The following is a 25832-nucleotide window of genomic DNA, read 5'->3' as shown; positions in this document are numbered from 1 at the left end:
TTCCACGTCCTAGCGCCCGGGCCTCGATATTATTCCCCGTCGCTGGGAATGTGATATCTGACAGGTACCCTGGAGACCCTGGTGTGTCGAAACCCGACGACGAGGGCCCAGATGCCGAATAAGCCGGCAACAGTCGGGGTTTTGGGTTTGGCAAAAGGGACCTTTGGGACTCGGTAGGGTTCTTGGGATGGATACCAATACACAGAAAAGATCAGTGCGTTCCTTGGGGCACCGATGGGCGGGCAGGGGATATAGGGTTGTAAGCGGTCTTGGCTGGTTGGGCGGAGACGGGAGGTTTTTCGGGATGGACGTCTTTCCTTCAACTACCTCTTCGGGGGGTGATTAGAACAAGTCGATGACGGAGGATCAACGGCACAGGAGCGCGGTGACGGGCACTCGAGCTCTGAATGGACAAGTCGGCGGTGGCTGGCGGGATCGTCTTCGTTCAGAGCATGTTTCTGTTGTCTGACCGCCTTATTCAAAGACTTGACTGCATAATCCAATCATAACCTGCAGCAGTAGCATACAGGAGCTAGAGGTTGCTCCGGTGAGCCTTGAAGGCGTCAAAGACGCTCGTGCCTTTCAGCACGTCTTCCTTGACCTTGTCGTCAGCTGCCGTCAGCTTCGGCAGGAGCTCCAACACCTGGTCGGTCTTGTCCTTGGGAATGACAACGACTCCATTGACTGGGTCAGCAAAAACGAGATCGCCAGGGTTGACGACTGTCCCGTCAACGGCGATTGGCACCTGGACTGCCCACGGCGAGCTCCCCGCCCCTGCGCCGACGGTGGACATGCCTCGCGACCAGATCTGCAGTCATTTAGCCACTGTTGGTGCTGTCCGCCCGGACGCAACATGAATCGACTCAACTCACGGGAAGGCCCGTACTGGTCAGTTCGTCCAGATCCCTCGCACGACCCACGACGACGACCGCCTTGGCTTGGCGGACCTTCATCCTGACGGCCATGATGCCCCCGCAGACGGCGTTCTTCTGACCATCGGGCTGCCTGATGATCACAATGGTTCCTGGCTCGGTGATGTCTGCCCAATGGGTGTCTTTGGGAATGTTGGCCGGGGGCGACTCCAGCTTTTCACCCTTCCTTGCAAATAGTATGGTGGACGCCGGTGCTATGGTAATGGGAGCATCTGCAGGGGTTGATTGGCCGAGGAGCTGGAGGTCGGGCAAGAATCCAGCCCCAGGGACTTTGAGCTTGACGAGGGCGTCTGATATGTCACAGGCGGTGTATTTCTGGAGAGCTGCGATACGGGCATCCTCCGTGGCGGACATTATGACGTAAAGCGGCCAATAGGCAACAACAGGTGGACAGCTGAAGAGGAAATGCGAGAGACGGCCGAGAAAGTTGGACTTTGGCAATGGCGTTATCAAGACAGCAGGATCGGTCAGGCGATATTGATAGCAAGTATTTGGAGAAGGATTCAGCAACAACAAGCGTCAGCCATTGAATGGTGTTGTTGGCTCTCTGAAGTTGGCCGCGGCTACCGTACGGGGCTCGGGGATCCTCGACGCTCGGGAGCCGCCGAGGCAGTCGGTGCCCAATCAGAGGCGGTTCCAGAAGCCAGTGTGGACTTGCTGGAATGCAGGTTGGAGGCTTATGTTTGGTGGGGGAGACGGACGTGTGGAAGGCACGTTGCGGCAGCTTCGAGCAGATGCAGTGTCTCCTTGGCGGGTGCGCGGCCTTCCAGGTGCTTCGCGCAATTGTTCCCTGCAGGGGCGTTGGTCGACGTTTGTTGCAGCAGCATTGGCCTGGTAAAGGCGGCCTAGAGGGGAAAGCAGGCCGACGACTCCTCCGTTGTGGTGCGAGAGAGGCGACCCGACGTTGGTGCATTGGATTCGAATAAGGCGCTGCTGAAGCAAGCAGTGGCCCGCTGCCCGTCAACCGGGTCTAGGGGACAGACGCGGACCGGAATAGAGTCCGGAAAGGCATAGGCGCGGGCGAGCACGAAGTGAGACTGTGGAGTTGGAGTGCAGTTGCAACTTGCAGCAGCATCGGGGGCTGCTGCACTGCTCAATTGGACATGACACACAAAGCCATTGGCGGATTATGTCCGAGCAACGTGTGTTGTGTGTTGCGAGCCGTTCTTGTGTAAGGTATCATCCGTCCTTGGCAAGCTTGACTGGGTGGTTGGGCGAGTGGCAACTCGGTGGTGGTGTAGGTGTAAGTCGGAGTGGTTTTGACACTGGCTGTTGATGGCAGTGAGGTTTGTATGGCGGGGGGATGCGCAAAGTCGATATTCTGTGTGCGCTCGCTTCCCATGCAGCTCGCTGCGCCGCACGACGAGATTTTGTTGGAAGTATCCGTAGTCGAGTAAGCAGACGGGGAATCAGCCAAGCAAGGTCAACGAGTCGAGAGGTCGTCTTCGAAATGGACCGTTGCAAGTGTCCGAGATGGAGACTGTGGCCCGGGGAACGTCTTCCTGTTCCTGGAAGGGGGCGGGCAGAACCTGCACCGAGCAGAAGCAGAAGCAGGCGGACCGGCGGTCAAAGTTGGAACAGACGAATGAAGAGGCGAAGAATGAGTTGGCTGGTCCAGGGCGGACTCGTCTGGATCCGCTGGTGAAAGTCGGGTACCTCTGAGGTATTAGATTTTACCTCGTCTGGTTGTGGGAGTTGCTGCGGCTAGATGGAGACGAGCAGCAACACACCCTGCAATTCCCGTTGTTGGCGGCCAGGAGGAGTTTGTCGCCCCTTCCTTTCTGTGCGAGAGCAGAGCCGAGCCGAGCTGAACTCATGGCGGTGCAGGAACAAGAAAGCAATTGGACGGATTGGATCACGGGATGCAAGCAAGGCAGGGAAGAAGACTTACTGCCTTAGGTTCCGGCCTCACTTGCTTGCTCCTGTAGACATGGAAAGACCTACCTACATACGTAGAGTCCATGTTCTTGCCTCCGAGAAGAAGAATCTTATCGTGCCGGCCTCACGTGGCGATAGGCGGACGCACCTGCAGCTCCACATGCACCGCACACTTCATGATTCCAAGCGGAAGTCACCACGGAGTGCAGGCAGTTGCAGTCGCAGTTGCTGTTGCAGTTGCACTTATCACATCCACCAGCAGGAGCAGCGGCTTCCCTTCCACCCCTCCCCTTCCCTTCCTTTCCCTTCACAGAAAGAAAGCTGTTGCATCGGGTGTTGGCCAGGTGCCGCCCCTTCCATTTCGTGGAATTCATGGAGTAAGGTACATACCCAGGTAAGGTGTCCGTAGTTCTTGCCGTGATTTGAGGAAATCAAAAGCAAACGGAAACAACGATTCAATGGGCCTGTCTGGAGGTACCTACCTGGAATAGCTGCGCACGCACACCTTCGGTAAAGGCCAAAAAAGTAAAGGCAACTTCGACTGCAGTGTGGTATCCAATCCAATCTCATCCCAGGACTTGCCGCGGAGGGTCTTCCCAGACAGAGTTCTTGACCGAGATCTCAAATGTGATGCGATTGCTGTCGCCCTCACCTCACCGGCCTGCAATCTGCAACCGCTGCACCTGGTCTTCTAAATCGACCTCGCCCATCATTGGCAATGCAACACTGGCCTCAATTTCTGGCCCTACCCCTCACCAACCACAACCAATCGCGCATCGACGGGAGATACCAGGTCGCCAGAGACTCCAACGACATGACACGGACTCTCGTCACTGGCCCCATCGACGTCCTCTCCTCCAGAGCCCGTCTGGTACCGTCAACCACCTCCAGTGTTGCTCCTCGACCTCCACTCAACAGGGGCCTGCTTACGCCCCCAGAGATCTCCGTTTGTTGCCGGGTTCTAAGCGGGACGACGCCCACGCTCACTCGCCAGGGACATGGACATGGACAAGCCCTTGGTGCTGGACATGCCCAGGGTCCAGTCCAGTCGACCAGTCACTGGATCGGCCAGCCATGTTGCCGAGCGAAACACCTCGTTGGCGGCGCCCATGGCATGTCCCTCGCACTGCAACCGCAACCGCAAATCTGCCCCCATCATTGGAGTCTCTCTCCAACGTATGGCCCATCGATGGTGCATCTGTCCCAATGCCAATCGACATGTCAAGGAATGTCCCGGCCCGCTGAAGATCATCCTCGTGTCTGACGGCAAAACACTGGACGACAACCCGCTACCCCTACTGAAGAGTCTAGAGACCTAGAGAAGACGCAAGAGTCGCAAGGGCGTCGAGGGTTAAGCTGAACCTGCATCTGAACCGCTGCCATTCAATTTACGAGTCAGCACCCAGGACTCGGAGGCGCGCGAATTCTTTCTTTTTCCAAAACACGCAAAATGACTTGACAACTCTGGGATTTGTCCGCATGAGACAAGCCGCGCCACGCGTTGCGTCGGCTTGAAGGCGTTGGGGCGTCGATAGCCACCACCTTACACTCGGAGGCCGCTACAGAAGCCTCAGGTCTAGCACTAGACTTGTGCCCAATATCAGATTCCTTCTGGTGTCTCTTCATCACCCCAGATTGGTATCTTCCCTCGCTATCAAGCCGTCATCCTCCCGCGTCGGGTACTTGTCGTCTGCCCTAGGACTTCGTGAGCTTTAGGCACCAAGACAGCGACGTCCCTGGATTCACATGACGGCCATCATCTCGGCGAATCCATCAGCGACATGGTTCACTTCCATTCTGGGAAATCCGACGAGACAAGCTAGACGCCCATGCCTTGGCACGAAGCAACAAACGGAAGCCTCCATTGACTGTCGTTGCAATCACGGTGAAGTGCGGCTCACCGAGCCAATCCAGACGTGGCGGCGGCGACATCAACGCAATGCTATGCCATGCGACGGCCTGCACATGACGGCTGCCCCTCGCAGACCTTGTTTCAAGACGAGGGTTCCTGGCTCAAGTTGGGTGCGAAAGGATCGGCGCGTCCATCCCGAGGTCCCTAGTTCGCAGGCCATCGTACCTTTGCAGATACGGATACACGACAGAACGCCTACCTTCGGTCGGTGCGGATAGGTAGTCGCGACATGTTGTCTCCGGTTCTGCGGTCTGCGGTCTGCGGTCACTGTTGCGACAAGGCCTGCCGGGTATTGGAGATTAGAGATCCCAACCCCAAGTCATGACGCCGTCCTCGGTCCTTAGTCACGTCTTATTATCACGGCAAGCAATCAACATGGACATGGCTCCCTGGGAGAAGGGACGGGGCAACTTGAGCACCTTTTCCACAAATGCGCCGCCAGGCAGGTTGGCTGCGGTTCGACTACCACGCAGGACGTTTGGATCAGATCAAGTACAGACCACGGGCGCTGTCGATTGGCCGGCTGCAGGGACGACGTCGCCTCAAGCTCCGCATCTCACCAAAATTGCATTAACAACGGACGTGGGACGCCATGTATGTTGCTGCAGACGCAGTGTGCGCGCACAGGCACAGAAGCCAGCCCAGGAGGAGACACAGGATAGTGGCCGCTACAAAAAGTAAAGTCTCCCAGGTTCTGCGCGTGCAGCGGTCGCACAGAACCGGCCCAGCCAACCCCGGCCAAGCGCCCAGCCTATTCGTCCAGATTCTCTGGGCTGCAGCAGTTCTGACCAGCAGGGCCCATGTCGCTGGCACCTCGTCCACACCTCTCTCGCTGCAGCTGCAGCTGGCGGACGAACGAGAAGGATTCTATTCGCACGGATACCAAACTCTCCATCATTCTTCATCTGTGGAAAAAGGTTGGGGACAAGCTGGGGCAGTTACTTCTCAGAGAGCTTCTACTGCCAAACAAACTCTGAGACGCAGTAAGCAGGCAGGCAGAGCGGTAGATGGAGAGAGAGAAAAAGATGATATGTCGGAAGCAAACAAGTGACAACCAAGCACCAGACATCAAACAACTCCCAATCGATCAATGTCGTCGTCACTTCCCGTCCATGCCGCAAAAATCCAAAGCACGGTGCCGCAGCCAACATTCTCCAGATTTAGACCTAGAACCAGACCCAAACCCAGAACCTTCAGACCAAGACCCCCGACCCAGACAAACAGAATCAGAAAGACTCAGCCATACAGAGACACCAGCCAGTCACCTCAACCTGGGAGCACTAACCACGCCCTCCGTCCCCATTGGATCCGCCCGTTCTGTGCAGTCTTCCGTCCGGGCACCGCTACCGCTGTCTATCCGGGCAGCATTCGTTCGTACCGCCAGGTACTTCCCGTCTCCTCCCTCACCTAGTCCCGTCACCTCCAACAAGGGCACGCACTCGTACATCACCTTGTCACCTTGTCGACCTTATCCGCATCCACGCCCATCTCACCTCAGGTTGATGAGCGTCGACTGCTACAAGCTTGCCTGCCCGCCTGGCCATCCCATCCCATCACACCATTGTTTTGTCTGTCACGGCACCTGCCCCCACCTCTATTACCTACGCATCCGAACTTCCCCAGCCACCGTCGTCTTACTAGCAGCTTCGGACTGTCGCCCTTCTGAGGCCTAGAGGGGCAGGCAGACACACCACCTACTAGCAGGCAGAGCAAAGCAGTACCTCATCCAAACGTCTGCCTTGTTCCAACCTCAACTCCTACTGGCGCTGTTTCTCCAAGTATCCGTGTACCTGCCTACCTCTGTTCCTCACGGCTCACGCAACTAACCCTGCCGGCCTTAACCCTACCATACCTTACCTTGCCGACCTGACTTTCACCTTGCCTTACCTTGCCCTCTTTATCTGGCGCTATCGACCGGCCTCTGCTTCCTCCCTCTCTCAACCTGTATCAGAGTCCAAGGCCCTTCACCACCATCCGCCAACGCCGCCGACGCCGCCTCCGCCGCTGCCCAGAACGCGGCACCACGCCCACTGCTACTAGGTACCTCCCCTGTGCCTCAGGGATCCACCCCACCACAAGCATCCAGATCTCCGAAGCTTCTCTGCAAGCCCTGCCGCTACCGACCTTGCCCACTCCCACGCAACCCTCAACTCGCTGCTGAGACGAACTAGGAAGCTCTGCGCTGCAGCTGCGAGAGCCGTTCCCCTTCAAAATGTCAATAAAGTACGTCCCTCCGTGTCCGGTCCTGTCCTATGCCTCTACTCCTGCTTCTGCCTCTGCCTCTGCTTCCCCTTCACCCTTCCGTCCCACGCCGCCCAAGCCCCATCACCACGCCGGCATCCCGGTCAGAGTCCGTGGTACCCCGCCGTCGACCTCTTCTGCTCGCTCTCCCACCCCACACGGTCCCCGTCCACCATGACGGACCAGTATCTGCAAGAGCAGCATGCCCTTACCATTGCCCGCACCGTCCAGAGGGAACGAGAGCTCGCCCAGGCCCGACTGGATTCTGACCATGGCGATAGTTGGGTCATGATCACTCAGACGGGTGATATCAACCCCCTACCTCACGAGCACATCAGACACAGGTCCAATGCGAAAATCAGCCTCGACCTGTCTGTACCCAAGGCTTTGCAACAAGGCCGGACGCCATTCACGCAAAAAAGCAGCGACGGGACGGTATACATCACAACGCAACGGGTACGTAATTCGCGATGGCCTCCATGACATGGCGCTGGCTGACGAGCTCTTTCCAGGTTATCTACATTCCCGCAAGGCCAACCCCCGAGTTCAAGTCGTTTCACGCGCCTATTCTCAACTGTGTCGACACGTATGTGGGCTCGCCATTCTTCGGCGCGTGGTACTGGTCTGCCACCGTCGTGCCGGTCCCTGGAGGTGGCGTGCCTGCCGACATTCCGAGGGTCGAACTGAAGCTGAGCTTCAAGGAGGGAGGACACAGCGAGTTCAGGCAGAGGTTCGAGGAGCTGAAGGAGCGATTGGAGCACGTCAGGCGACTACAGCAGGAGACGGGACAAACGGTCAACATCCCGGACGAGCCGCTGCCGGCGTACGAGGCGACGGAGGGCGGAGGCGCCGAAGCATCGAGCAACCTCGCCCCTCAGCAGCCGGTGAGTAGGTCAGCAAGCTCGGGCAGCCAGAACCGACGACCGGACGAGCCGCCACCAGATTACGACGAGGCGCAGGCGCAGACGCTCAGCATGCGACTCGAAGATCACATTCGCGAGGAGTCGGACAGATCATGATGGGTTGCCGGGACGGCTCACGACTAACGTTTTGCATCGATACCTTGCTGTATTCCGCTCCCTACAGAATTGTACTTTTTTCGTTTTACTTTCCTTCTCCTGACAGCATCTACACTAGCGGCGGCGGAACCTGTGATTCTTAACGAACATCAAAGTAGAGAATGGATATGGCCAAGCAGACGGTGCATGCCCCGGGGCAACGGGCACTTCTATTGTACGTACGGTGACTTGTAAGAAATAGCTGGTCGGGGCCGCCACGACCGGCTCTAACATTGGAGCTTGTACGCAAGCATGCGCAACCACGCGATACGTTCTCCTGTCTGGGCCGCGCTGCGCAGCGTTTTTCATGTGACGGTGGCAGTACCTAGCTTGGAGCTTTGAACCACGCAAAAACTGAGGCGCGAAATGCAGTGCACCCAAGGTGGTGGCAGCTGGCGAGTGATGTGGCTGGCGGGTGATGTGGCTGCACCTCAACTTCCCGCTTAGTCATTCGTCAATGAGCCATTCCACCGCAGCCAATCAAAAACGACCAATTGGGAATAACTTACGAGCCGATTCAGACACCCAGTTTTCGTCCTCAACCAGCCGAAAGCTCCCGACGACCTTTTCCATCCACCCCATCTACGACGACATCACGTCAAGCCATTGAGTGAGCCGCACAACCTCTGCCACAATGGGTATCTGGGACACCATCACCGACCTCGCCGAGGCCGCCATGCCGTGGGCCACCGTCGAGGCCGAGGCTCCTGCCGCCGAAGAGGTGAGAGAAAAAAAACACCAGAGACGAACTTTCTGCGCAAATTGCTGCCGTGGCCCGGAGTGAAAGGGCGACCCTTGCGGTTCTAGAACGACCTCGATCACGCAGGCTGCGGCAGCTATTTCGTGCAGTAGCAGTGCTACGGGCATCCGCTAACCATGTCCGCAGGAGGAGACCCCCGCCGAGGAGACCAAGGACGACGAGGAGGAGGAAGAAGAGGAGGAAGAGGAAGAGGAGGACGATGACGAGGTCGTCGACCCCAAGGACACCATCGAGGAAGGTCGGTTTTCCTACCCCGCCCCCCGCGGTCGAACCCGAATCTACGTATCGCGATATACCAGTCGATGACGCATATGAGCAATTTTGCGTACATGCCGTAAAATCGACGCGGACGTCATCAGACCACCGCGCAGACGGGCTGAAAACACCACATCGCAATGGAGGACATGAGAAATGCTGACATTTGGGCGTGTGCAGCGTGCAAGGAGTCCAAGGCTTGCGCACCGGCCAAGCACCACTACGACGAGTGCGTCGAGCGCGTCACGGCGGCCGCCGACTCCGAGGACGGTGTCCAGGAGGACTGCGTTGAGGAGTGTAAGTTGCAAGGCGGATATTCAATGAGGCCTCGGAAACATCAAGAGGCCGTCAAACAGGATCATGGCTGACATATTGCCCAGTCTTCCACCTCGCCCACTGCGCCACCCAATGCGCCGCCCCCAAGCTCTGGGCCCAGCTCAAGTAAACGTGCCTTCGCATGTCACGATAATCAGCGGTCGTCGGCGAAGTTTCATCTCACGGTGTCGGTTATGACGATGCCAATGGGAGCGGCATCGGCATTTAGATCTTGATAGAAGGTATGGGCCGCAACGATGTGAAGACGTGGTGGCGGATGCCGCGATGAGACGAGACGATCGTTTTAGCAAAGCACAATTCTCGGTCTCGCCTCCTCCCCTCCCCCGCCGGCGGGATCGACAAATCTGTATCGCAATAGGTGTGTGCGTCGAGCTTGGCCTGCGGCTCTGTTACGGGCCTGGCTGGTTAGATGCGGCGCCAGAACCCCCTTGTCTTTTGTACCATAGGCATCGCCCGCAATAGATTCCTCTTGATTTACTCACGGCCATTTCGATGGTGAGAAGCAGCGTCGCCGAGGCCGTTGCTCTTTGTCATGCTTGGAGCAGGGTTGCTCGGCGCCTTCGTGAGATGAGATGATCCATCAGTGATCACTCGATCAGCTACAAATTGAGAAGGACGACTTGTAAGTTGTTGACTTAGCCTCAGACGTTGTCCGTGATGAGATATCAGAGACGATGCAACCTTAGATATCACGACCGCAAGACCGAATCTGGAAACTCGTATGATTGCCTGGAGCGGCTGCAGAAGGTAGATCCCTTCAAAGCAACCCTAGACGAGCATCGATGGCGCGATGAAGGAGCGAAGAAATGGAGCCGATGGTAGGGCATCTGCTGCCCTGCGGCAAAGCACCGCAACGATGGCCTCTGTCGAGAGAACCCTCACACCAAATGTTCTTCACAACATGTCTTCAAAGTAGGGACATTTTCATTCCTGATATCAATGATTCTGCAACGACTCATCTCCAGAATCAAGCAACTCCATATCGACAGCACCATGCAGTTCCCGTCGTAGCAACGGCGCACAGAGTTCCAGACCAGACACATCAAAAAAGAACTTCAGTCTTCGGCAAGCCTGCCGTTCCCTGCTGACCCTCCCCTCCAGGTTCCGTCCGTCCCTCCGCCCGGAACCCTCCCCCAAAGCGATCAAATCGGCCGAGAAGCGGGCCAATCACGCAAGCCGGCCCCCCGGTCTCGTTCCCCGCAATGTCGAGCTGGTTATGCCCGTTTAGGCCCGTCGCAGGACTTCGGTTCCAGCCAACGGACGTCTTCTGCGACGGGGCCATCTGACGCCCCAATCTCCTCGGCCCTGAGTGTGCTGGTGGTGGCTGGATTGTTCTGCAGGTGGTTTCATTACACGACATGTGAAGCGTGAGCATCTTATCTCTCTCTTCCAGCCCGCTCACACACTGCGAGGAGCTGTCTAGCATTTTGGGTTTCTGGCAGCGGTTCGAGTGTCTTAATGCACCGGTTCGTGTCAGCGATCATGGTCTATCCCCCTTTCGCATGAGCATGAGCCACTGCTCGCAGAGAGCCGTTCCGCCTCACTTGTGGTTCTGCGGTGGTCTGTTTTACAATGACAGCCATTTTAGCGCCGCTCCAGAACACTCTTTTACTTACGAAATCGAGTCGCAGTCTGATTGAGGGACACGCGAGGTGGGTTCGAACCGGGCGCTAGGTCCCCTGGTTGAAATACAGATTCCCAACTTGGAGCGCAACCGTCCGGAACGTGCTGCCGCTGCGGAAGAGTGGGCGAACCAAACCAACCCGTCTGTCTTTCTGTCTACCTGTCTGGACGTATGTATGTATCTATGGATATGTATGGATACCTTACACTATGCTTCAGCCGTCTCGGTTCCAGACTCTGTCAATGTGCATATCGCTATTCTGCCCAGTGCTCCCATGGATCATCTCGGCTACATGTGCAAGACTATTCCCATACCAGTACGCTTCCCCCGAACAGTCAAGACCACAGATGGGATGCAACACCAACAAAAGCACCATGCAACTGCAGGGCCCTTTTTTCACATCATCCCCCCTTCCCCCTCCATCCCCTGTCCATCTATCTTCAGCCCTTTTTAAACACCTTTATCACCCAACCCTCCCATCCTCTCTCTCTTGGCTCTCTCCCCTCTCCGGCTGCTTGCTCCTCCCATGTTTCCCATCGCCATCTGCGCCGGGAACCCCATCTCCCGCCCCCCTCCACGACGCGCCGACCCAGAACTCTGAGACGAAGGCCAACATCGGACGCACGCAAAGTCAAGGGGAGAAATCGAAAAGCGCACTCAAGGACCACCGCCGCCAAGACAAGCCTAAGCTCATCTCCCGCGCCCGCGCCAATCCACCGCCCTAAAGGACCCCCCTCCCCTGTTTTAGCAGTCGACCGCGGCCTAGGCTCAGACCCAAATTCCGCGTCCTGAAAAATGCCCTTCTCCCTCCGTCCCAAGACCTCAAAGGTCTCACCCGCCACCGACGACAACAACATCACCGACGCCGCGACGACGACAATCACGCAGCAAGACGCCTCGACCACGACGTCCGAAGCGGGGAAGAAGACCGCAGCCATGCCGAACAGCGGCCTCCGCCCCGCCGGCCCCGGCTTCGGCAAGCTGGGCGACGAGGAGTACGAGCTGCGCAATGTGGACACGCCCGGATCCCGCGACAACGCCCCCGGCGCGGGGCACCACCACCAGCAGCCCTACTCCGATGCTGTCGCCGGCGGCGACGACAACGGGTCTGTCATGGAGGGCACGGCGACGGAGTACCGCACGTACAAGCGCCGCTGGTTCGGGCTGGCGCAGTTGACGCTGCTGAATGTCATTGTGTCGTGGGATGTAAGTGTTTCTCATGTTGTCTCTTTACACTCATCTGCCGTCTCAGACACGGGGATCGATGCATCGTGATTCGTGCCTGCGCAAGCCACATCTACTTAAAGATCTCACCTCACTTGTAACCGAGTAAGAGCATAAACTAACCCATCACAGTGGCTCACCTTCGGCCCCGTCGCCTCCACGGCCGCGACGTACTACAACGTCTCCGAGTCCGCCATCAACTGGCTCTCCACCGCCTTCATGTTCGCCTTCGTCGCCATCTTCCCGCTCACCATCAAGATCCTCCACCGCGGCCCGAAACCCTCCTTCATGACCGCCGCCGCCCTCATCCTCATCGGCAACTGGGTCCGCTTCGCCGGCTCCCACTCCAAGTCCCCGACGGGCGGCAACTTCGGCGTCGTCATGTTCGGCCAGATCCTCACCGGCCTCGCCCAGCCCTTCGTCCTCGCCGCGCCCACCCGCTACTCCGACCTCTGGTTCACCACCCGCGGCCGCGTCGCCGCCACCGCCCTCACCTCCCTCGCGAACCCGCTCGGCGCCGCCCTCGGCCAGCTCATCGTGCCCTTCTGGGTGTCCTCCCCGCAGGACATGTCCAACGGCGTGCTCTACGTCTCCATCATCTCCACCGTCGCCGCCCTCCCCTCCTTCTTCATCCCCGCGCGCCCGCCCACCCCCGTCGCCCCCTCCTCGCGCACCCTCAAGCTCGGCATCCGCGAGTCCTTCGCCATCGTCTCCCGCTCCCTCGAGCTGTGGCTCGTCCTCGTCCCCTACGCCTTCTACGTCGGCTTCTTCAACTCCGTCTCCTCGCTGCTCAACCAGATGATGCAGCCCTACGGCTTCTCCGACGAGGAGGCCGGCATCGCGGGCGCGCTGCTGATCGTGGTCGGGCTGGTCGCGTCGGCCATCACGTCCCCGATCCTCGACCGCACAAAGGCCTTCCTCCTCGCCATCAAGACCGCCGTCCCCGTGATTGGGCTCGCTTACCTGGTCTTCATCTGGATGCCCGAGACGCGCAACATCGCCGGGCCGTACGTCGTTCTTGCTGTGCTTGGTGCCGCGTCTTTCTCCCTCGTCCCCGTGGCCCTTGAGCTGCTCATTGAGCTGTCGCACCCCGTTTCGCCCGAGGTCACGAGCACCATCGCCTGGGCGGGTGGCCAGCTCCTCGGGGCGATCTTCATCATCATCTCTGATGCCCTGCAGGCCCCTGAGACGGCGTCTCCGCCGAGGAATATGAAGAACGCGCTCATTTTCCAGGCTGTTCTTGCCGTCCTGATTGTGCCGCTGCCCATGATGCTGGGCCTGTTTGGGCGTAGTGATAGGGTGAGCCTCCGCCGTGTGAGGTCAGACCAGGCGGGCACGCGGGCGGCGTAGCAGTAACAGTAGTAGGAGTGTGTGTGATTAGCATTATAGTAGTAGTAATATCGATACCCCGTCATGAACATTGTACAATTCTATGCTTTCCCGTTAGCCTGCGCCGTACTACCCCCGCGAATCTCCAAAAACTCCTCCCACTGCCTCCTTAACCGCTCCATCTCCGCCCACACCTTGCACCCCAGCTCCTCAAAGTCCACAATCTGGTCCGGCGTGAGGTCCCGCGCCTGCGGATGCCGGCCCACGACCTTCCGTAGCACCCCCGTCGCCGGGTCCCGCGCGAGGCTCTCCCGGTCCTCCACGGCGCCCTCCCACCCCCAACCCTCGACCTCCGTCTTCTTCACCTCCGCCCGTCCCGTTACGCTTGCCGCACTGCCCCACTTGATCTTCTTCGCGTCCAGCTCCTGCAGCGTCTCATCGTCCTGCAGCGCGAGCCACACCGGTGCCACCGCGCCGCCGTACCACGTCACCGGGTGCCACGGCGAGCCCAGCCACCGCGCGAGGTATAGTGCGAACTTGTACGCATAGAAGAGGATGAAGGGGAACGGCACGGGGAAGAGGTTCGAGGCGACTACGCCCGGGTGGGTGAGGTAGAAGGACGGCCGCACGGGAAGGCGCTGTGCAGTCTCCTCCTCCTCGGGCGTAAAATACTTTTCTGAAATTCTCCTAGTCGACGGCAGGTGCGAGGTGAGGGCCAGCACGTCTGTAAGCCGCTTCGAGCTCTCATACGGACCCTCCGTCTCGACACCCTGGAAATCGTCTAACCTAAAGTGGCGCGCCAGCGGCTCGATGCTGCTTGTCCATACGACGCGCCCAGGACTCAGGTCAGCAGACTCGCGGCTCAGCAGGGGCAGCAGCTCGTGGGCGAGGACGTAATGGCCAAACACGTTGGCGCAGAACACCTCGCCGAGAACGGGGGAGGAAGGCTTGGTATCGTAAGCGGAGGCGACGGCGAGGGGGTTATCAGGGGACTCGTTGGGTACCAGGTCGGAGCGGACGGGTCGCTGGTTCAGGACGGCGCCGGGGCGGGCGAGCTTGAAGCTCGGCCAGGTGAGGACGGGGAGCAGGCCCTTTGTGAAGATGGAGGTGAAGAGGCCGGCCCAGTCGAGGCCGGTCCAGCCGCCGAAGCCGGCGTTGAAGATGAGGGAGTCGAGGCGGGGGATCTTGTAGGGGTGCGTTTCGGGGGCGGTCGGGTCGGCGATGTGGCCTGCGACGAGGGTGGTGGCGCAGGCGTAGATGGAGGGCAGGTCGCAGAGGTCGAGCTGGACGGAGAGCAGGTGGACGCGGGCGGTGGTGTCGTCGGGGTGGTAGTCGGGGCCGGCGCGGGAGCGGAGGGCGGAGGAGGTGGTGGCCGTCTGGGCGAGGTGCTGCTTCAGGTGGAAGATTGTCTCGCGGGACTTGCGGACGGAGCGGGTCGTCGGGATGAGGATCAGGTGGGCGGAGAGGGGACGGGTCGCGAGGAAGTCGTCGATCAGGCGTTCGCAAATTCCGAGGCCAACGCCGCTGGTGGGGGGGGTATTGTCAGTTGCGATGCAGTCAGGAGGCCAAAAGGGGGTATGTCACACCTGTTTGCGCCGGTGACGAGGACGAAGAGCTGTTCGTGGGGCGGAACCTTGTCCCAGGGTGCCGCAATCATGGTTGTTTCGGGTCAATTGGGTCTTGGTAGAAATGGAATGACAACAAAAGATTGTGCAAGAAGAGAAGAAGGAAAAGCGCAAGAATGGATGTCGTCGGGTTTGAGGTTTGGCGGTGAGACTGCAGAAGAGAGTCTTAATTATCGGTGCACACGCTCCAAATTTCGGACGGAACGTCGGCGACGGGACGTAGCGGCGCCCAGCCAGGGCCAGCCAGAGCTTTAAAAGGTTGCTTCCCCTTTGGGAAGTCGCATCGAATTGCTGTGCTCAGTGCTTTCGCAGTGTTCCATGCTCCTGTGGGTCCTTCCAGGCCCCATCTTTTGGTGGTCGAAGCATCACATGTGTCACTCACTGTCACTGTCAAAACAGGTGACGCACGGCGGCTGAGACTGTTCCGCGTCGTTCGACATAAGCAACACCGAGGACGCAATACCGGGATCACTCTCTTCCATGTCGTGTCATTTGGTTTCCGGCCCTAGATAAGCTGAATTGAGGCGCAGGAATCGGTGCCTGTCAGATTCACCCTGCAGATCCGATCTGTTGATGGCGTTGGCGATTGGTTCCGAGGATGCCGAATAAGAGAAATGCGAATACGGATTCGAGGTACTTGTGGTTGCTGAGGTTCTCAGTCAACTTGTTAGTTGTGGCTGAATCAAATCAATCAAATCGCCGAGGGGCAAATCGAGGACGATTTGATTTGTTTGACAATCAGTCCCCAAATCAATCAATCAATCAATCAATCAATCAATCAAGCCGACGTCAAAAAGTCCGAAGCCCCACCACCTATTTGGTTGATTGTTCGATTTGTTAAGAGCTGCCGAGTTATCGGACGTACTCGAATTATTTGCTTGATTTGATTTGACTACTTGACTGACTTGATTGACACTACCAGTTGATCGCCAGAAAAGATCCAATGGAATCTTGCCCGGCAACATGCACACGCTTCCCTAAAAAGTTCTTGAAATTTGGTCAAGCTGGTAGGGCATAAAGAATGGTGACCCCTTCATCTTAACTCTGCTTTGCTTGTTCGACAAGCTCAAGCAAGTCCATTGATGATTGGCTTGATTGGTTGATTTGATTGATCCGACTTGCTCGGGAGGTTAAAAGTTCCATAGGTTTGTGGTTTCGAAGGCTTCAAATCCATAAGAGCATGGCAAACTATTTGCTCACGCGAGAAGACTATCGTGAGCCTCACCATCTTCCCGGATCCTCTTGAATCATTCCACTGAGGCACTGAGAAATCTTCAGCCGTCCGCGCAGAAACCGCCACCAATCCAAACTCTATAGTCATCCCATGCAGTGCATTGCTACAACTACAACAGAGCCTCTGAGCCCCCGCCTGCCACCTCAAAGCTGTCAAGTACGAGCACAATTCCCTGATGACATCGTCGGCCAAGGCTGCGCAGTGAGCAACAATCCCAACGGACATATCGGAAGTGCCGACAGTGAGGGGCTGGGGCATACACAGAGGTGCGACAAGCGGAAAAGGCATGACTTCGCTGGTGATGTGTCGCCCCTATGCGTTTCCTCATCTAAATGGCCAGTTTATGACAATCCTGTTGATAGTGACTGCAGAATGTCTTGCATGATGCAGACGCCCGGTTTCATAGCCTCGTATGTTGGTCCTGTCTTCTTCGGTCACGAGGTAGCACCCCGCATCCTACTGAAAATAGTGCTCAACAACAGCACCACCTCGGAATGACTGGATACAACCCACCTGCTGGCTAAGATACCCAGAGTGCGAATCTGCAGGATGTTCTGCAATGCCTGGATATCATCGAATGGCAGCAGTGAGGTCCACGTCGGCACATAGCTGCAAGAACACGGCTGAGGCTAACAGCGCTAGCATAAGAAGTACTAGCACATCGAGTATGAAGGTCTATCTGTAGCCGAGCCTCATCAAATCGTTTTAACTCTCTACTATATGTTTGGCAAGGGTTTCCTCCACACTGTATATCTTAACCGGCTGGACGTGTGGTAAGCGATCGTGACTTTGAACAGACCCTTTTAGCCTGTTGTGGGTGGCTTTGTCATATCGGGGCTAATCTCTGAGGCTCTGTAAGACTTGTTTGACTTGCACAGCTACTTGAGAATGATGCGATTAACCTAAAGGGGTACAAAATTTGATGGAGGAGGGCGTGTTGGCGATATGGCTTGGGGCGGTGTTGGTGATTTTCTTGCGCAATCATATTAAATGTTGAAGAATTTGGGGGTTTAGAACACTGATTATCTGCTTGTTGCACTCGTGTGATGAAATATTTGAGACCCCACCAGCTTATTTGTTGTGTTTCGCCTCTAGCCTTGAAGTCTGGCTCTGCGCGGCTTTGATGACCACGATGCGACATAGCTCCAGCAAACTCTGGCATTCTTCATCAGTCGTAATGGAGAATGGATCGAGGTTCGCCTTGAAAGATGCACCGTCTGGTAAGACGACAGCATCTTGAGGTAAAGCAATGAGACGTTCACGTAGGGTGGCGCGATCAGTCGTGTGAAGCGGGCGGGTGGCCATCAATTGACATTTCGCTGCTGCAAAATGGGAGAGAGTGCAACAGGCGAGGAAGCAAGCAAAAGGAGGATCGACTAATTGCCGCTGATCGTACTTTTGTCGCGTATTTCGTCAATAGATACGTGCCGTTCGCCTCTTTAGCAGCAGAAGTCAAAGCTGACCTGCTAGTTCGCCCATTGAGAGCGGCTTTTTGACCAGGTTCAATATTCAGTGTGATGTCTCGGAGAGCAAACTCGGCATCAACATCGTCTTACGACAAGACTTGATTCTTGCTTCGACACAGTATATATGATGAGAACAAAAGCTCATTCAATTAAAGTTGTCGGTTAATTTGCCTGTATGATTCCGAGACCCCGTGGATTTCAATCATCCCCTTCTCTGGCTATGAGGTAGCCGGAATGACATCTTCTGTTGCGCGAAACTTGCGAGTGGCGTTGTCCGAGAACGACTTGAGACTACTCACCGCGCCGATGGAGGTCTCAGCAACGTGCACATCTGGACGAGGTTCGCCAATGTTTTGCTGAAGGACATGAGCGATATCAAACTGGCGCCCGTAAGACCTGTATATAAGCGGAGCTGCGTGGACAAGGTCACGACGAAGAGCGCCAGTACAGCAACCACGATCCCTGGGACCGAATCTAGGTAGCCAGCCCTAAGTCATGATCAGTAAATAGGCAGGCGGGTAGGAAGTGTCAAGCAAGGGGATTTCACTACAATCGCATGCTCGGTCCAGCCAAAGGCGCGGAAAGTGGCGACGCCTTTGATGGTGTCCATGAAGCGCGGACTAGAAGGTTAGAAAAGTCAGATTGGCTGTCCATCGACACGGCAATTCCCAGGGAGGTAAACATACCACAAAGGACTCAGGGCCTCTAAGTTCAGCAATCGGAACTGACGAGAGGTACGGCAGTGAAACGTCTGAATTCCATACAAAAGGCTCATGATGAAGGGGTACGCGATGATGATATACGACGAAGACGTCGCCACAACTGCAGCAGTGCCCAGCCCGATCCCAGTCTCTAGTGATGCGTTGATCAAAGTTTGATTACAGGCTGAGGTATTTCGCCATCGATGAGGGTCATGTCTTGCGAGAAGAGATTCATGATCACCCTCGTGGCCATCACGGCAAAGAATCGCAACAGGGCAGCAAACCCCGTTTTCAGCGCGGCTTGGTGCAAAGTCGTCCCGTATACTTTGACGGGCACCGGTAGACCAATGACGGCTCTAAGTATCACAAATCCGAGTGCGAAGACCTTGGACAGCGCGTAGAGACCGATGTAAAAAGGTGTCTATCGCTTGGGTTCGGTCGATGTAATGTCTTCACTCCATAATAATTTGAGCCAAACAGTCGGAAAACTGTACAACAAGCCACGAGATCCCGAAGACGGCAAACGCACACATGTAGACGAATCCAACGCTTAAACAATAGTACTTAAACACCGCGGCGTCACCCATAATGCGTGCCGGACGAGTCGAGGGTCCCGCAGAGTCAGACTCCGTGGTGCTTACTCGTGTCTGGTGGTGTTGTCCCTGAATGATGAATCTGGAGTGGTGTCGGGCTCCTTGTCCATCTTTTCGATCTTTTCGGAGTTTGGCTGGCTCTTGGAGCTGTGGGCCACGCTCGTCATGTCTCCAAAAAGCTGATCAAAGTTGCTACGCTCAGCAACACTACCTTCAGCAGTCCAAGCAATGACATGGGCAGACGATTGCAGATGACGCGTGATGTGCGTACAGAGTAAATTAGTGGGTTTTGTTTGCTTAAACAATCCGCCGCTCCCAAAAGCTTGCCGAAAGACGTTTTGCGCTGTATCGTCATCGACACCTCTCAGTACATCGTCAACGATCAACAGGTCGCATTATTGGTGGAGAGCTCTGGAAAGTGAGATTCTCTGCTTCTGACTGCTACTTAAGCTAACGCAATCACTTCCAACGGCAGTCTCCAACGGCAGTCTCCAATGGCAGCCTGGTTGCCTTTGAATAGCAGAAGGAGGGAATGACGAGCATCTTGACTTGTAGTCCACAATTATATTAGTATCTTGAGTAGTTAGACGGAAAGTTTGTCTTCTCATTGTCAGATTCGAGCGGGCGATAGTTTCTTAGCGCTTTAGAGGATGCAATCAGAAGGTGATAGGTTGTTTTGAAGGTCAAGTGCGGTGACTTTCAGTATGGTGTCCTTGCTATGTACGGGTACTTGCATTTGTATGTGGGGAGAACAGGATTCAAAGAGTGGTACAGGTACAAAGGTAGAGTTCGTTGCGCCGTCTAGTTTGCCAAACCACGTACAGTTGGCGCCAACTCTAATCCGACCACGCCGTAATGCTACTGTAGCTTGTCGGAGTTAACTCCGACCTAGCAGCGAGATACGACTCTCTAGTCGAACAGAACTTTTCCTCGCGTGGCCTTCAACCACGCCGACACCGCCATCATGGTTTCTATACGTGTACCAAAAAAAAAAAAAAAAAAAAAAAAAAAAGGAAAAAAAAGACTTGGCCGGGCCTCTATTTTGGACGATCAACCGCCGTCTATATATGCATGCAAACCCTTGATGCAAACCCATTGACCCTCTTACCCAAGCTCGTAGTTCTGTCTTATCCTCCGCAGCTGGTTTGAACGAATGAAAGATGGAGGGTAATGGTGATGGATCGCCATGAAAAGAAACATAATGAGGGAACCAAACCGTAAACTCCATCAGAGGGTATCTCGCACCAATCATTAAAAAAAGAAAAGAAAAGAAAAGGATCCCTTCTACGCGGCGCACGCAGCCAACATCATGACCAGCCGGTCGTTGACCATATCCAAAGGCCGTTCGTAAATAGTGGCTAGAGTTACCGCCATCAGGAAGGTGTCTGTTGCAGAGGGACGTTGTCGGTGATGAAAGGGACAATGCAGACTTCCATGTTGGACAAAAAATTGTCCAACATTACGTCTGCCGTTTGGACCCTGTCTCCATTGTTGCTTAGGTTGCTGATTGGGCGGTTTCCCCGGTTGCTCCGGGGCCAGTGTTTATGTCGTTGAGTTGGTGGCCATGTTCCTCGTCCATGGCGCGCACCCGATCGACCATAGCCAGTTGGACTAAGGTACAGGTACGACATGAACGATCCGGATATGATGCCGAGGGGGAGGGCGGGGAGAACGTCGTCGAACATAAACTCCGTTCCTTCCAACAGTCTGGACAAAACGAAGAATCCGAGTATGATCGCCATGAAAAAAAGCTGCGGTAAAATCGATGTTAGAAAATGAATACGGGGAGGCGAGGGTGAGATGGACGGAGCGGAAGCTTACGCGTTAGGACTCTTCAACATCTGGGACCAGCAGAAGCAAAGTAGACAGCTCCAGACGATAGAGAAGCACCACAAGCTACGAAGCTTGGGTTAGAATCAAAGAGTCCATTGGGATGTAACAAGACATACCTGCGCCAGAGAATATCATCGAAGCCGCGTTTGGATCTCTCGGCCATGACGAAGATGGAGGCAGCCATAGTGATAATAGCCAGGATGTTGCGGGTGATCGCCTTCCAGTGGTTGCGGATGAGAGTCGCAGCGCCTGAAGCATAGCTCACGCGCTGCGGGGAATGATGGTTTGGGGAAGAAGTAACTGAGGAAGCGTCGGAGACACAAGAGAGATTGACAGATCCATCGGCCGCTGAGTCGCCTAGAGAATACATGTTGAGCATTGCGTCAAGTTTGCAAATGAAAAGACAGAAACCAACCTTCACCGGCGGCGATTTCACCTGTTTCGTTCGAGCTGGCTCCCGCCATGGTATGTACTGAAGGAGAGAATCGATAGTTGGTTGTAGCGGACGAAGATGTGTGCGAATTGGGCCACTCCGGAGAGAAAGATATACCAAAACGAAGAAAGATATACCAAAACGAAGAAAGATATACCAAAACGAATTGAGATATTTGGTGAAAGATCAGTGAATAACGTGGCTCCAAGGAGAATAAATATATTAACAAAGAGGGAAGGGGGAAACACCTGGCGGAAGGAGAGCTGAGTAGGTGGAAGAATAGCTAGGTGGGTAGGTGGAAGGGGAGGATGGCGCGCAGAGGCAATGCGAATGGAACGAACACCTACAGCGTCCCCCGCGGCGGACCTACTAGTGGTTGTTTACTAGTGGCCGTGTGTGGCTGTGCTTCCCAGAGTGAGGGAACAGTATGCACAGAAAAGACGTCACTGGTTTGGCGGCGCGCATGTCAGGTACATAAGGTAGGTGACGTGTCTGACGCTGCCAACCCCGCTCCCCTGTCGTCGTCCGCTGTCGCATTCAGACTTGGTGCGCAACGTTCAAGACTGTTCGATGCCACAAATCTACCATCGCGGTAATTCATTCAAAAGACACGAGGGTACCAATACAGAAGTCATAGGCATCGAGGCTTTGATATGGATCTTTTGGGTCTGACAACGTGTATAATTGCGCTCGTCGATATTGCACAAACCACAACTCGTTTGGCCCAGGCCCTCCTCGAACCACCTTGCAGCTTGAGAGATAGAGGGGACAGAACCATTTTGAGGTTCAGAAGAACCGAGAAGTACTGAGTGGATGAACCTATTCATCGTTCGCGACCTGCTAACATATGGACCTGAGTAGACTCCAGAGCGTTGCTTTATCTCAAGCTGATCTCGAGACGTCAGTCTTGTCGGACCGAAAAATAACAAACGAAAATAAGGATGATCTTAGGCTAAATGCCATAGAGACAATCACCAAATCAGTTGCTTGGGCTACTACGATTATCCTGAGTTTCTATGCTTTAGGTTTTGAAAGATCGAACGTTAACGAGGAATACCTGACGGCAGGCCAGTTTTGGTCAGGCTATCTCGCACGAGCAAGCATGATGAAAAAGGTCTGGATAATTATGATCAAAACTTATGGGAGATGTTAACTGATCATGAATATTTGACAGTAGGTGATTTATTTCAACACCGATCTGTCACCAGAAGCATTCCTTCTGGTGATGATTGTTTACGGTGCTGGTGCATCCATAATGTACCATCTCCACGAACTTCACGATCGTTTTCAAGACAGTTTCCTCGTAGCAGGAATTGCTATTGCTCTGATCTCCGGAACAATAACTGGGCAGACCGCCGAAGTGATCCTCCTGCGGATTCTTCCGGGGGCCGTTTTGTTGGCCCTTTCTCTTAGTACCACCGGTCATCGACTTGCTCGTACTTCAAGGTTCACGAGAAGCAGAAGATTGGAAACACAGATATGATCCTTGCCTATGTGAAACCAACATGAGGTCGTTCTTTGTGCTAGTCACGCAAGGCACGCACGTCTTGATCTCACCCCTCATCTTGCACTTGAATCCTAACGAAACAACAGGATTCTCGGGCGCAAATTTCGACAAGAAGGCTAGAATAAATGGTCGCGAAGACGCATAACTCGATGTCAATCGCAGCATGCACAGATTGCTAGGTCTGGTGTCTAAACCAAGCCGAGAACAGCTGGTTTGGAGGCGGAGCTGATCTTTGTCAAAGTGATGACGATGGAATCTTGTCAACATGTCAATTTAATAGCAATTCATGGGAATATCGTACAGGAAGATCATGATTGCGCTTTGGAACTTCTGCCTTTGAAGTATCATCATTATTCTTGGGAATAAGTCTCGCACGCTCGATGATTATACTCTACCATGTTGCTTTAGATCAGAAATTTTATCCAGATCAAGAGTATAACATGGAAAATCTTACTCAGACAAGTAGTTTGAGTCGTGTTAGAACATGACTTTCGCCGTGATGTGCAAACTCTTCCTCCCGAAACTTTTCTATGCCTCCTCTATAACCCCATATGTTGACAATGCTTTTACAATCCCTCGTAGTCTCAGAATTCGGGTCGTCGTGATAGTGTCATACTCAAGCCTGGTATTGAGTGAAGCATCTGCGCCTCAACCCCGAACGACGTTTAACCCTCCCGTAATGTCATGAATGTCGTGTAGACAACCTGTCCGACTCCATCTTCCAACAACGCAGACTTGTTGCTCAGCAGAATAGATGCCATGAACGCGCCTGAAACAGCCACGAACGGTACCGCAGACAGTATTTCGTTGATCGTCGATCTGAATCCTTCGCTCACGTAGGCCAGAAGAGAGAATGCGAATATAATACCGGTTAATTGAAAGCTTGAGAAAGAGAAAGGTTAGATGATCTTGATTGCAAACAAATAACAGGAACGGAGAGCTTACGCATGGGAGTGTCTGAAAGCGGCAGACCAGACACACCAAAATATCATGGCCCCCAAGAAGTCAAAGATCCAAAGCCTAGATTTCCCTTTAGTTCACTCTCACAGGAACATGGCATCGCAAGAACGAACCAAAGCCACAGGGGATGCTTCAATCCACGCTTCTTTAACCCCAGCAACAAGAAGATCGAAATTGAGAAAGTCGCCAAAGCTGATGTTGATCTCAGGACTGTTTTCAGTGGGAGCTTGATGCGATGATTAGCAGATTCAAACCTGATTCACGAAAGGTCTGTCAGGAGAAATCGCGATGGGGGCACTGTTCTAAAGCAGAAAGCCAAATTTGATCAAGGAGAAACACGAACCAGAATCCCTCGCCACGAGTCTCCCCAGTTCGTCCATCCTACACCGGGAGTGGGAGACACCCTTGGCCAATATTCTGGCTCATCATTGCTGGAGTCCTACGTTCTTTCCGGATCTTGTCGCGGCTCTGGTTCGAATTGGGCCGTTTTCCAGGGTGGAAGAGGGAAAGAGCATTGGGGTCACTGTCTGTAAATATCCTGTCACGTCCGTCAGGCTAATCAGCAGGCAAGCTACAAGCGTCTGGGCAGCTTAGCCACAGAGGCCTCCGACAGGCCGAAGAAGTAGGCCAATCATATGATACCGACCATGTACGATGACATATTTCTGTTGTCACAGTTGATGATAGCCTATTGATGAGAGTAGCAGGCCCAGAATCTGACACGTTTAAAAGGGCAAGCCCCCGGGCGAAAGTCCTACTGATGGTTGTTTGCCACCGTCGTGTCCGAAAACACCCCAACGCCATGGCTGGGACAACTTGCCTCGTCGAGGAAGCATACGACGTTTTTCACATATTGTGGTCAAGAATAGGTGGCAGAGAAGCTACACCAGGCTGTAAGAAGCGGACAGTCGAAGATACGTATGGAAATGCACAAAGAAGAGAAGGAGAAAACATGTTTACTGACTAATGGAGCTAGTTATGAGTTCCATGACGGCTGCTCCAGAGAGCTGAAAAAGGCCGAGAGGTTAGATGATGCGAAGAATCAAGACAAAAGAATGACAGACTGGGATGAGCCAATGCAGCCGGCGGTGAGTCGGTCCAAGATATATAGAAGAAAAACAGCGAGGAACAAGCCATTGAAGGCGCTGGCTGCGATATGCGCAATAACGAGCTCCTCAATCCTCAACATTTCTGCTGTTCGGGCAAATGATCTGAGAAAATGGGAAAACGTCGAAATTGTGGCATGGTTTATAAACCGTTGGCTTGGAGTCAATGAATTATCCAAGGTAAGCAGTTGTGAACACCACCAAGCCTATCTGAGAGAATTGAAGCTGAAAGAATAGTATTATGAGATCGACGAGAAGCTGCGGGATGGCTCACCAGGGCTTTTCATCACCACCATGCTCGTTTATGGAGCAGGTGCTTCCACGATCTATCATCTCAACCGAAATGACAGGTATCAAGATACAATTCTTGCAGCCGGAATAACACTGTCTGTACTGCTCGGTCAAATCGTTCGGATACGGCTCGAGGATATCATCCTTCAGATTGTACCATGGATGACGTTGTTGGCACTTGGGGTCAGCACAATATATCACCGAAAGGCTCATGAGCCACCACCGAAACACAACACGCCGACCGATTATCTGTCGAAACCTATTTCGGAAAGCATATGAGATCGGAAAACCTCTGATGAAACATCTGTTTACATTTAGAAACTTTTCTTTTGTCCTGCCAGTCTAATTGCCGGGTTGACTGTGCTTAACTTGATAAATCGCGGGGTTTGAGACTTTGGGTGTACTTTCAGCAATATTCGATCAGGGTATCCTCTCATCTTTCGCTCAAGTTAGTATTTTCAACAAAGCCATTCGACTGAGCCGCATTTGAGTGATGCTTGACGCGTTTTCAGTGCAAGATACCATTCAAATCCG

General features: G+C 54.5%; 9 protein-coding genes across 9 annotated transcripts; 5 read left to right on the top strand and 4 right to left on the bottom strand.

The window, feature by feature from the left end:
- Window positions 1-532: 532 nt before the first annotated feature.
- On the bottom strand, window positions 533-1286 carry CGGC5_v002402 (4-hydroxy-4-methyl-2-oxoglutarate aldolase; the record flags this gene model as incomplete). Its single annotated transcript, XM_032035417.1, has 2 exons — window positions 533-808; window positions 873-1286. The coding sequence occupies 2 exons, from the start codon at window positions 1284-1286 to the stop codon at window positions 533-535; spliced, it is 690 nt and encodes a 229-aa protein (XP_031885839.1).
- Window positions 1287-6934: 5648 nt separating this feature from the next.
- Window positions 6935-7982, top strand: CGGC5_v002401 (UPF0664 stress-induced protein; the record flags this gene model as incomplete). Its single annotated transcript, XM_032035414.1, has 3 exons — window positions 6935-6945; window positions 7245-7419; window positions 7476-7982. The coding sequence occupies 3 exons, from the start codon at window positions 6935-6937 to the stop codon at window positions 7980-7982; spliced, it is 693 nt and encodes a 230-aa protein (XP_031885785.1).
- Window positions 7983-8655: 673 nt separating this feature from the next.
- qcr6 (Cytochrome b-c1 complex subunit 6) lies at window positions 8656-9481 on the top strand (the record flags this gene model as incomplete). Its single annotated transcript, XM_032035413.1, has 4 exons — window positions 8656-8742; window positions 8908-9019; window positions 9217-9333; window positions 9417-9481. 4 exons carry the CDS (start codon window positions 8656-8658, stop codon window positions 9479-9481), a joined length of 381 nt encoding a protein of 126 aa, XP_031885575.1.
- A 2310-nt stretch (window positions 9482-11791) lies between these two features.
- Window positions 11792-13570, top strand: EF102 (MFS-type transporter EF102; the record flags this gene model as incomplete). The annotated part of the gene is made up of 2 exons (XM_032035412.2): window positions 11792-12202; window positions 12353-13570. The coding sequence occupies 2 exons, from the start codon at window positions 11792-11794 to the stop codon at window positions 13568-13570; spliced, it is 1629 nt and encodes a 542-aa protein (XP_031885574.2).
- An 80-nt stretch (window positions 13571-13650) lies between these two features.
- On the bottom strand, window positions 13651-15206 carry ERG27 (3-keto-steroid reductase; the record flags this gene model as incomplete). The annotated part of the gene is made up of 3 exons (XM_032035411.1): window positions 13651-14496; window positions 14554-15073; window positions 15136-15206. 3 exons carry the CDS (start codon window positions 15204-15206, stop codon window positions 13651-13653), a joined length of 1437 nt encoding a protein of 478 aa, XP_031885577.1.
- A 5779-nt stretch (window positions 15207-20985) lies between these two features.
- On the bottom strand, window positions 20986-21465 carry CGGC5_v002397 (uncharacterized protein; the record flags this gene model as incomplete). The annotated part of the gene is made up of 3 exons (XM_032035410.2): window positions 20986-21064; window positions 21118-21358; window positions 21417-21465. 3 exons carry the CDS (start codon window positions 21463-21465, stop codon window positions 20986-20988), a joined length of 369 nt encoding a protein of 122 aa, XP_031885576.2.
- A 396-nt stretch (window positions 21466-21861) lies between these two features.
- Window positions 21862-22943, top strand: CGGC5_v002396 (uncharacterized protein; the record flags this gene model as incomplete). Its single annotated transcript, XM_066150954.1, has 6 exons — window positions 21862-21904; window positions 22225-22236; window positions 22296-22334; window positions 22400-22548; window positions 22612-22794; window positions 22848-22943. The coding sequence occupies 6 exons, from the start codon at window positions 21862-21864 to the stop codon at window positions 22941-22943; spliced, it is 522 nt and encodes a 173-aa protein (XP_066009623.1).
- A 663-nt stretch (window positions 22944-23606) lies between these two features.
- Window positions 23607-24562, bottom strand: CGGC5_v002395 (uncharacterized protein; the record flags this gene model as incomplete). The annotated part of the gene is made up of 5 exons (XM_032035406.1): window positions 23607-23823; window positions 23887-23961; window positions 24015-24127; window positions 24245-24340; window positions 24548-24562. 5 exons carry the CDS (start codon window positions 24560-24562, stop codon window positions 23607-23609), a joined length of 516 nt encoding a protein of 171 aa, XP_031885579.1.
- A 141-nt stretch (window positions 24563-24703) lies between these two features.
- On the top strand, window positions 24704-25577 carry CGGC5_v002394 (uncharacterized protein; the record flags this gene model as incomplete). Its single annotated transcript, XM_032035403.1, has 4 exons — window positions 24704-24819; window positions 24878-24989; window positions 25044-25187; window positions 25245-25577. The coding sequence occupies 4 exons, from the start codon at window positions 24704-24706 to the stop codon at window positions 25575-25577; spliced, it is 705 nt and encodes a 234-aa protein (XP_031885584.1).
- Window positions 25578-25832: the final 255 nt, after the last annotated feature.

Source organism: Colletotrichum fructicola (assembly GCF_000319635.2).
Source record: "Colletotrichum fructicola Nara gc5 chromosome Unknown KSG_Nara_v1_contig01, whole genome shotgun sequence".
NCBI classification, from domain to species: Eukaryota; Fungi; Ascomycota; class Sordariomycetes; order Glomerellales; family Glomerellaceae; genus Colletotrichum; species Colletotrichum fructicola.
The sequence above is the reverse complement of the archived record's forward strand: the minus strand, read 5'-3'. Positions and strand labels throughout refer to the sequence as shown.